At 31.6% G+C, this 10,535-nt stretch overlaps 1 protein-coding gene across 1 annotated transcript; it reads left to right on the top strand.

The window, feature by feature from the left end:
• The first annotated feature begins 4,693 nt into the window (after positions 1-4,693).
• LOC145674116 (uncharacterized) lies at positions 4,694-7,705 on the top strand. The gene is made up of 2 exons (XM_081743940.1): positions 4,694-6,338; positions 6,714-7,705. The coding sequence occupies exons 1-2, from the start codon at positions 4,694-4,696 to the stop codon at positions 7,703-7,705; spliced, it is 2,637 nt and encodes an 878-aa protein (XP_081600066.1).
• The last annotated feature ends 2,830 nt before the right edge of the window (positions 7,706-10,535 follow it).

Below are 10,535 nucleotides of genomic sequence, written 5' to 3'. Positions count from 1 at the left end.
ATCAAAACTCCATTGACATCACCTGTATACCTTCCTAGTATCTTATAGTACTGATATTTGAAAATTTAATTCTAACAGAACCAAATGATTTATACATATTTCAGAAATATATATCTTTCGATACACTCAATATCATGTTCTTCTATCTTATATTAGGCATACCATATACTATACTAACATATAAGATAGATATAGATATATCTCTAATGTAAATATAAATATATAATTATAGATAGATATAGTTATAGTTATAGATATATATAAATAGATATAGTTATAGATAGTTATAGATATAGATAGATATAGATATAGATATATCTCCAATGTAAATATAGATATATAATTATAGATAGATATAGTTATAGTTATAGATATATATAGTTATAGATAGATATAGTTATATATATATATATATATATATATATATATATATATATAGTTATAGATATAGATACATATAGATATAGATATAGTTATAGATAGATATAGATATAGATATAGTTATAGATATAGTTATATCTATAATGTAAATATAGATATATAGTTAGGTATAAGGTTTTATACTACAACGTATGTTATGTTATGTTATATTTTAGGTTATGTTATGTTATATTTTAGGTTACCCTTTTCTGACAATACCATTATTACTGGTGTAGTACTAAAAGTATCGAGAAATATCAACCAAAAGTACCAGAGGAGCAAGATATTTTCTGCTACCAAAGGTATTTTTTATTCCTTTATACTTAAATAGATCAATTATGTTGGTGCAAGAATATTATTGAAAATAATACGAAATAGTAAAATAAGTTTTTCCAACTAATTTATTACGAGAGTATAAATAATTGGTAAGTTCACAGCGTAGCTGGTCTTAGGAGTATGCTCTGGCATACGAACCAATAAAAATAAGAAGCAATCAAATTAAATTTAACAAAGAGTTTGCACAGCAAACGATCGAATAAAATGATCACAGCGTAGCTGCTCTTACGAGTATGCTCTGGCATACGAACTAATAAAAGATAAGAAATTTTTTGTAAGTTTCGCAGCGTAGCTGCTCTTACGAGTATGCTCTGGCATAGGAACCAATAAAAAATAAGAAGCGAAATAATAAAAAAGATATGATCCAATAAAAATAAGAAATGTTTTCTAAGTTTCGCAGCGTAGGTGCTTTTAGGAGTATGTTCTGGCATACGAACCAATAAAAAATAAGAAGTGAATCAAAAAATGATTAGGAAAATAAATTACAAGTGTAACTTAGTAATGTTTTATTGTTTCAGGGCAACTAATTGGAGGCTGTTAAATGGAGTAAAAGTTGCAGCGGAATTCAGAATTCCAAAGTATTAAAGTTCACAGAAGTAAAGTAAGTATCATTGGTAACTTACATAATAGTTTGTGCTTAAGATTTTTTTGTAAGTTCACAGCGTAGCGGCTCTGAGCTTGTGTAGCATGCAGATTACTTTTGAAAGAATTATTTTGCATTAGTTATTTTTGAAAGCGTGCATAATTTTGTAACATGCAGATTACTTTGAAAGAATTATTTTGCATTACTTATTTTTTGAGAACATGGATTTGTTTTTGCACAACATAAAGTTTATAACATGTTTCCGTTTACAACATACATTTTTTGTTAACAACTGATAAATTTTTTCTTGCATACATCTTTTTGAATTTATTTTTTTGTTCACAATATACATGTAAGTTTTTTTTCAGCATACAGTTTTGTTAACACCGCTTAAAACTTTTTTTGTAGCACGCAACATAGTTAAATTTTTTGCAAATTAATTTCTACAGTTTAGTAATACACATTTTCAATTTTTTTATACTGAAATATAATTTCGTGTAAAGTAATATTGTCTTTCTTTATTATCACAGCATTCGTTTCATCCTCAACTGTGAATTTACCACTTCTCATATTTTATTCAACATCTAAGAACATTTAGATAAGGATTTCCTGTTTTTCCAGCGGCGGTAAGTGTTCATATACATTTTTTGTTAAACTTTAAAACTTGTTAATAAATAGAAAACTATTTTGTTACTTACATAAATGAAGTAATAAAAAAACAATATTTTAATCTAATGAAAAAATCAAATATAAAGAGTGTATAAGATGAATTACACAAAAATAACATAATTATGAAGAATTGAATATTACAATTAACAAACTTTCATGAACGTGTGCAGAAAAAAAAATTTTCAAAACATTTTTTTCAAAGTTACACTTTTTATTTACAATTTGCATTTTTTAATTTTAAAATTGCATCTTTGTTTTTTAAACTTGTATTTTCATTTTCGTAAATTGAATTTTTTAATTTTGAAAGTTACATCTTCGTTTTTTAAACTTGTATTTTTTAATTTTGTATAATGTAAATACGTATAACAATTTCAAAGTATCGACACAAGTAAATTAGAAATATGAAAAGTTTTACTAATACAAGACATTCTTCATTTTATCAGTTAGAATATAGATGGCTATCAAAGTAGAAGATACAAATATTATTAACACTTACTTAATGAAAATTAACATTAGAAGTGAATAATATTTTTTTAGTAATAAATAAATAAATCATGCGTTACAAAATACATTAAAACAGAATTTTAAAAAATTGTATTATAAAAAATTACATTATCAGAAAAATATTTAATGTGTGTTACTTTTGTTTACTTATACATTTTGTTACTTTACAATTTTAATTCGTACGCTTCCTATGAAGTGAAACTCTGAACAATCTATGATTCTAATTATTTTATTCGTTCACATGTATAACATGTTCGAACAATATGTGAGAGTACTAAAATAAACTCTGACCAACTTTGTTGGGATCCAATAAATATTTGTGTGAAAAATAGTTGTTAAATGTTTCAAAACTTGTTAAAAGTTGTAAACTGCTAAATAATTTGTTTAAAGTAAATGTGCTTTTCCTAACCATTCTTCTTTTTTCTTATTTGGTTTCAAGTTTGTTTATTCTCTGCTAATTTTTATACTATTGCTATTCTATTAATTTCTTTGTTGTTGTGTTATGTTGTTGTTGGTTGGCCTTTAACTGCGATTTGTACCAGTTAACTATCCTAATGCTATCTTTTGCTATTCTTTGTTAAATAGAACTGCATTAACTAACTATCTTTAAAATCTGCTATTTCTATGCTATCATTTGTTTAATAATTGGCTTAATTAAATATGGTTTCCTAACCTATGTGTATTAATTCAGTATATTCTTTAAATCTCTGCTATATTGTTTGTCTGATAAAGTTCTTATATTTTGGGTCATAAACTATTCTAAACCTTTTTTCTAACCTTGTTTCTTAATTGAATTCTTTTTTTGCTAAATTATTTCTTCTTTGATATGTTTTGTTTACTATGTTATTTTTATTAATTTGTGTTTCTGTTTATTATTACTTGGATTTTTTTTATTGCAAATGTTATTTTGAAATGATTTTTTATTCTTTGGAATGTTCACATCAGATATGTTCACTTTTCAACTATTAAAATAATAATGTCCGTGAAAAATAAATATTCGGAAACATTCGGTTAACTTCGGAAATCTTCGAAAATGTCACATGACTTTAAATAATACATGTTTGTAAAATAACATTATTACTTTAGAAAATATTTTATGTCGTCTGGGTACGACATTACAAACTAAATTATCTGGGTACGAGATTACAAACTAAATTATCTGGGTATGAGATTAAAAACTAAATTATTTGGGTACGAGATTACAAACTAAATGCATTTGGGTACGAAATTACATTTCCGAAAGTATAAATACGGCGCAGCAAGCCGCGGCGGTTCACTATAGAAGAAAGACTGCTGCAGTGAAGACGTTCCTGTTTGTACGTTGTGTGCTGCAATTGCAAAACAGTTAGATAAATATTACAGGATTTTGTCATTTAGTGTTATTGGAAACTGTGAGTGGATTTGCCGATTCTGTAAAGTGAAAAACTTACGGAGATATAGTTAACACGATCTGTCGATAAACATTTAATTATATTTTCAATAAACAGTGTTAATATAGGATTGGTATTTTTCGGCAATCTTCGGAAAATTTCGTTAATGTTCGGAAAACTTAGTGTATATAAGAGCGGAAAAAGCGCGCGGCGATCAGTATAGCAGAAAAACTTTGTACAGTAAAGACGTCTCTCCGTGTTATCATTTAGTTATCGGAAAGTGTTAGCTGATAAAATTAAACAGTATCTTCGAGGAAATTACTTGGTAAATTATAAGTTGGTTATTGTCAGAAAAGTTCGCATAAAATTTTGGGAATAGTTCATATTTGCGTGTATATAAGAAGCTCAGAATTGTTAATTGGTCATTCTACATAAAGCAGTTCTACTGTACGGACCTGTGTAAGTGAGCTCTTGGCCGTAATAGTGGTTGGAAAATATACAAATTTAATCTTACGTGGAAACATAGTTCAGTTTGTTTTGTACTCCAGGTGTAAATATCGTATTTAGGAAATTACGTCCATTAAAGTTTACACAAAAAAGTAAATTAAAATATCCGAGTAATATAAATTAGTGTATGATAATAAGGTGAAATAACTAATTAATTGTTTGTTTAAATTAGATTCAACAATGGCATCTGTTAGATCGTACGATGGCACCAACACAATTAAAACTATGTTGCAGATGTTGGAATCTCGTGGATACAACGATGCAGGAGAGATTTTCTTTACGTGGGAGGTGGTGACACAATGTCATGCGTATAGGAACGCGTATATATAACGAACACTATGCGCGTTTAATACGTGCATTATTGGAACATTTTGGGCATGACCCACTTGTTATTTTGACAAGTTGTAAGTCCACAAAGGATATTGTTGATTTATATCGTGTGGGCTTCTTCCGTCAAAATAACATACGGGATTTAGCGCGTAAAAAATTTAGGGAATTTGTGTCTGCAGGGAAGACTACGGGCTTAACTGCTGATGATTTCGACGAGTTATCGGGTGTTCTTCCAGGGGCTAGTACGAGTTCTGCGCCAGAACATAGTACATGTTCTACATTGGAACCTACATTGTATGGTGCAGGCAAACGGGATTATTTTCGCATTGTTAATAGTAGAACTAAGCAATATCCTTACTTTGGTCTGCGTGGAAAGGAAGTTACCATTGAGCGTATGCGCACTACTGGAATCGAAGACCCGGTTAATTATCTACAAAAACTCTTTGAATTTGTACAAGAGCATACGTTAAATGACGTCGATGATGATATGTACATTGGTATTACTATTGAAAGTTCTGCGTCGAAATTAAACAAACCGGTGTACATGACATGGCGTCCTAAAAAGGAATTGAACCCTGATGTATTATTCCATACAGTTGAAAATGTTTTAAATAGTAATGAACATTTTCTTTTTGGGGAAAAGGTGGATTTTAAGATCCACATTGTTAATCCACGCAAGGGAAGGGGTCAAACCCGTGGATCGGCCAAGTATGAGGAATATACAACTCTTTTGGAAAAGTGTACCATCCCTATGGAAAGAAATGTTTATTGTCTTCCTAAAGCTATCATCCTCGGGAAGGCTAAGGCCGACCATCGTCCCAAACAGGTATATAAGTTAAAAAACTATCCTGAGCGATTGTTGAAGCAGGCCAAGGATTTGTGCGATGATGCTGATGTTACCATTGAGCATCAAAATGGGTGCACTATTACTGATGCGAAGAAGTTCCAAAACAAACTAACCCCCGAATATCAAATTGTTATTTATGAGAAGAACAAAATGACTCGGGAGTATAATATAATATATCCGGGAATTCATGCAACCAAGCAAATCTTAATATTGTACACAGAAGGGCATTATGAGCTGATTACCAATATTACTACACTTTTGGACAAAAAATCATATTGTTGGTATTGTCTGCAAGGATATAATAAGGTACAATATCACAAGTGTGCATATAAGTGCCCTGCGTGTGAAAAATATCATGAGCCTTGTAATGACGATATTAAACGTGAGTGTAATGCGTGTTTTGCCAATCATAAAAATGTTATTGCACGTGGCAAGACAATGTGTGAATTAAAGAAAGTTTGTCCCGATTGTGGTGATATGTTCAATATGCGAAACAGGAAGTCTGAACACAAATGTGGTGAACATTTCTGCAAAGCATGCTACATGCATGTGGATGGTGACCATATTTGTTTTGTTCAGGCTGCCAAAGTTGAGCATGTCGACACATTTTTGTACATCGTATTTGACGTGGAGACGATGTTATTACCCAAGAATGAACGGGGAGAACGAGAACATTGCGTGAATTTCGTAAATTGTATTAATATTTGCCATAAATGCAAAGACACAAAGTTGGACGATCCATGCTTTGTGTGTGGGGATAAAAATCGATCTCGTAAGTTTGATTTCCAGGATATTGACGGATTTATTAGTCACGTGCTAATAAGTCGGCCAATGTTCAAGAAGATCATAGTACTTTCTCATAGTGGAAGTAATTATGACATGCAGTTCTGTGCAAGAACCTTAATAGAAAAACATGATCTCGTACCAGATGTAATAATGACGGGCCAAAAAATTGTAGAAATGAGACTTGGAAATAAAATCTATTTCCGTGACACATATTTGTATATGGGAGTCAGATTGTCCCGGCTCCCAGAAGCGTTAGGTTTATCTGGCAATTTGCGAAAGGGATATTTCCCCTATTTATTTAACACATCCGAAAATCAAAATTATGTAGGCAAAATTCCGTCTTTAGAGTATTTTAATACAGACAGGCTCAGCCCAAAAGAACGGGGACAAATAATCGCCTGGCATCAAGAACGTGCTTTAAGCGGCGAGAAGTATGATCTCCAATACGAGATGATGGAATACTGTAGGAATGACGTTAAGATTCTTGCAGAGGCTGTGATTAAGTTTTCGAACTTAATCGAGGAGAAAACGAATGGCATCCAGTGTTTTATTTCCTCTCCTACAATTGCAAGTTTGGCAATTCTAACCTATAGGTCCTTATATTTACCAAAGGAGGTCATTCCAATTATTCCGCCTTATGGGTTCGATCATCGTGATCGGCAAAGTCTAAAAGCTTTGTATTGGTTACGGTATTTAGAACGTATCAAAGGTAATAAAATTGAACATTCAGGGAATGGATTGGAAAGGCGTATTGGTAAATATAAAGTCGATGGGTATGATAGTAAAACAAATACAGTTTATGAATTTCATGGATGTTTTTTCCATGGGTGTAAGCGTTGTTTTACAGCATTGCGCCACGTCAGTCTCGATTCTGCCTCTAAGGATAGTACATCCCTACAAGACCGCTTCGAAAAGACCATCATAAAAGCTAATTACCTCAAGAAACGAGGTGTTAATCTCGTTGAAATGTGGGAATGTGATTGGGACCACATGGTGAAAAATGACAAGAGTTTGCGAGAGTTTATTAAAACTCAGTGTAAGGATCTTGTTGATCACCTTGTACCCAAGGACGGTTTTCATGGTGGTCGGACCGAGTGTTTCAATGCTTTGTACGAATGTACTTCCGATGAGTTCATTGCATATTATGATGTAACATCATTGTATCCTTGGGTAATGGCACGTAAACCAATGCCCGTAGGTAAGCCAAAAATATACAAGGGGCCGGACTTCCCAGATGTGGGAAGTATCAATGGGTTAGTAAAATGCACCATTTTGCCTCCAAAAGATTTGTATTTTCCGGTGCTCCCATATACGTGTAACGGTCGACTTATGTTTGGCTTATGTCGCACGTGAATGGAAGAAGGTATCAATGATTGCACGCATTGCGACGCCGAGCGTGCCTTAACAGACACGTATTGCACCCCAGAACTTCATAAAGCGTTAAAGGCCGGATATAAAATTCTGCAAATTATTGAAGTATGGGAATTCGAACTACTCGGTTGTGAGGAGGAAAACTCGGATAGTCTGTTTAAAGACTATGTGGGCTCCTTCCTAAAATTAAAGCAGGAAGCCTCTGGTTTTCCTGCTTGGTGCAAAACCAAAGGAGACAAACAAAAATACATAGCAGATTATTATGCCCACGAAGGCATAGAGTTAATGGAGGATAATATTGAACTGAACCCTGGTCTGAGGTATATCTCCAAGATATTCCTCAATTCGCTTTATGGGAAATGGGGACAGAGAACGGACTTGTCGCAATCGGTAATTGTTGACACACCGGAAAAATTTTTGCATTATCTATGGGCACCGCAATATGAGGTACAAAGCGTGTTACCCGTCGGAGATAAACATCTTATTCTTACGTATCACAATACGGAGAATAAGAACAAACCATGGAAATTTTCAAACGTTGTTCTTGCGGCGTTCATTACGTCATGGGCGCGGTTAAAACTGTATGACTTGATGACAAGTGTAGGGCGTGATAAGGTGTTGTATTGTGATACTGATAGCATCATGTTTGTACAACGCCGTGATGAGAAATCTCCACTTACATTAGGGCCCTACTTGGGTGAATTAACCGATGAAGTAAAAGAGGGGTGGGAAATAGACAAATTTATAGGTTTGGGGCCAAAAAATTATAGTTACCGTATGAAAGAAATTGGGACGGGAAAATTTGATTATGTGTATAAAATTCGGGGTATCACTTTGGATTATAGAACGCGTGAAGAAATTAATTTTGAGCATTTTTACAACCTGGTTCGTGGAAAAATTGAAAGGAAAACAATAAACATCCCAGGAAGGATTACCCGTAAGCGGGGATTTGTCATCGTTTCACGTCCTGAAACAAAGACCCATCAAAAGGTATCCAACAAGCGACGACGATTAAATCCTGACAGCACGACCGACTACAGGACATTACCCTTTAGGTACCGTGCCTAATGGTTGGCAAATGTGTAAATGTGTGAATGCATGAATGTGATGTAAATATTTGTATATATTTTGTTAATAAAATTAAACAAACTGTAAATAACTGAATAAATGGTAAAAAATATAAATAGTGGTATGAATGAAAAGGAAACACGTAAGCATTATACACTCTAACATGTTATTCCCGGGTATGCTATATTATCAAATTCTTTAAATATTTTACAGCCTCTCATGCCCTAAATAATTTATATTGTAAATAATATTTTTCATATTGTAAATAATATTTTAAATTATGTTTATTGTATTTAAGACACAATGTGTATATTATTGTAAATAGTTTTATATATTATGAATTTTTCATATGTGCAAATAGATTTTTTTCATATAGTAAATTTGTAAATACATTTTTTCATATTGTAAATAGATTTTTTTTCATATTGTAAATAGATTTTTTCATATTGTAAATAGTTTTTATATATTGTAAATAGATTTTTTTCATCTAACGTAAATACCATATTTCAAATATTAAATTAGTTTTGTTAATCAAGTTCAAAGAATCAATAGAACATTGTATATATCATTATATTCAAACACTTGTTATATATTTTACAATTTTTATTTTTATTATATATCTACATTTTTATTTTTATTATATACATTCATTTTTTATTTTTATTATATATGTACATTTTAATTTTTATTATATATTTTACATTTTCATTTTATTATATTTACATTTTTTATTTTTTATTCTGGTATAGAATATTTTGTCATTATTTTTACAATAAAATGTTTAAAACTATATTCATGCCTTTAATTTCTACATCCTATTAAATTAAAAAGGTACTTAATGCAAAAAGTATGTGTATTCTGTATAAGATAAAGGAAGAATACATATGCTTCATATACTATTATATATACTTATTTACGTACATTATACTAAAGTATGTGTATTCTGCATAAGATAAAGGAAGAATACATATGCTTCATATACTATTATATAAACTTATTTACGTACATTATACTAAAGTATGTGTATTCTGTATAAGATAAAGGAAGAATACATATGCTTCATATGTATAAAAATAGAATATTAATAAAGGCACAATATTTATACTTTTCATAAAATTACAATATCAAATTCATATATTTACTCAATGAATTATTATTTTATTAAGTTTAATAATAATCTGAATCAAAAAGTCAACCGAGGTTATAAATATATCCTAATACATGGAATTACAAAACGCGGTATCGCGATATTTGCTTGTTCGCTCAACAAGTTCTTCTACGTCATAAAGAAGATTGTCAACATCAGTGAAGCAGTGGCAGCAACCAGGAAATAGCCAGCGGCGGAATATTATCAAAGGTAAGTAAACTTTCTCTTCTTACTTAAGTTAAAGTATCGGGCAACATACAAAGTGCGCCGAAAATACCATTAGCGTCCACGGCTACCAAGCGGCAAATATACAAAGCGGGCGGGGCTGAAAACTCGCGACGGTAATGGCGCCAGCGGAAAGCTAACGTTCAATACAATGCGGCAGTTGGTAATATACAAAGTGAACGGGCGGGGAAAGTATAAAGGGAAGTCAAAACATAACCAGACAGTACGGACGCCAACGGAACCATCTTACACGCGTCATAAGGTAAATAAAAAACAAACAGTGCTTCAGAGCACTGTTAAAAAATGAACAGGGCTTTCTGCGGACTGATAAAAAATGAACAGGGCTTTTGTGGGCTGATAAAAAAAATGAAT

The sequence above is a fragment of the Thermobia domestica genome, chromosome 17 (genome assembly GCF_964235325.1).
Source record: "Thermobia domestica chromosome 17, izTheDome1.hap1.1, whole genome shotgun sequence".
NCBI lineage: Eukaryota > Metazoa > Arthropoda > Insecta > Zygentoma > Lepismatidae > Thermobia > Thermobia domestica.
The sequence above is the reverse complement of the archived record's forward strand: the minus strand, read 5'-3'. Positions and strand labels throughout refer to the sequence as shown.

Coding starts and splice junctions, on each gene's coding strand:
- LOC145674116 (XM_081743940.1), top strand. CDS start 4,694: ATGCGTATAGGAACGCGTATATATAACGAACACTATGCGCGTTTAATA. Junction 6,339..6,713: donor TGGGGATAAAAATCGATCTC/GTAAGTTTGATT, acceptor ATTTTAATACAG/ACAGGCTCAGCCCAAAAGAA.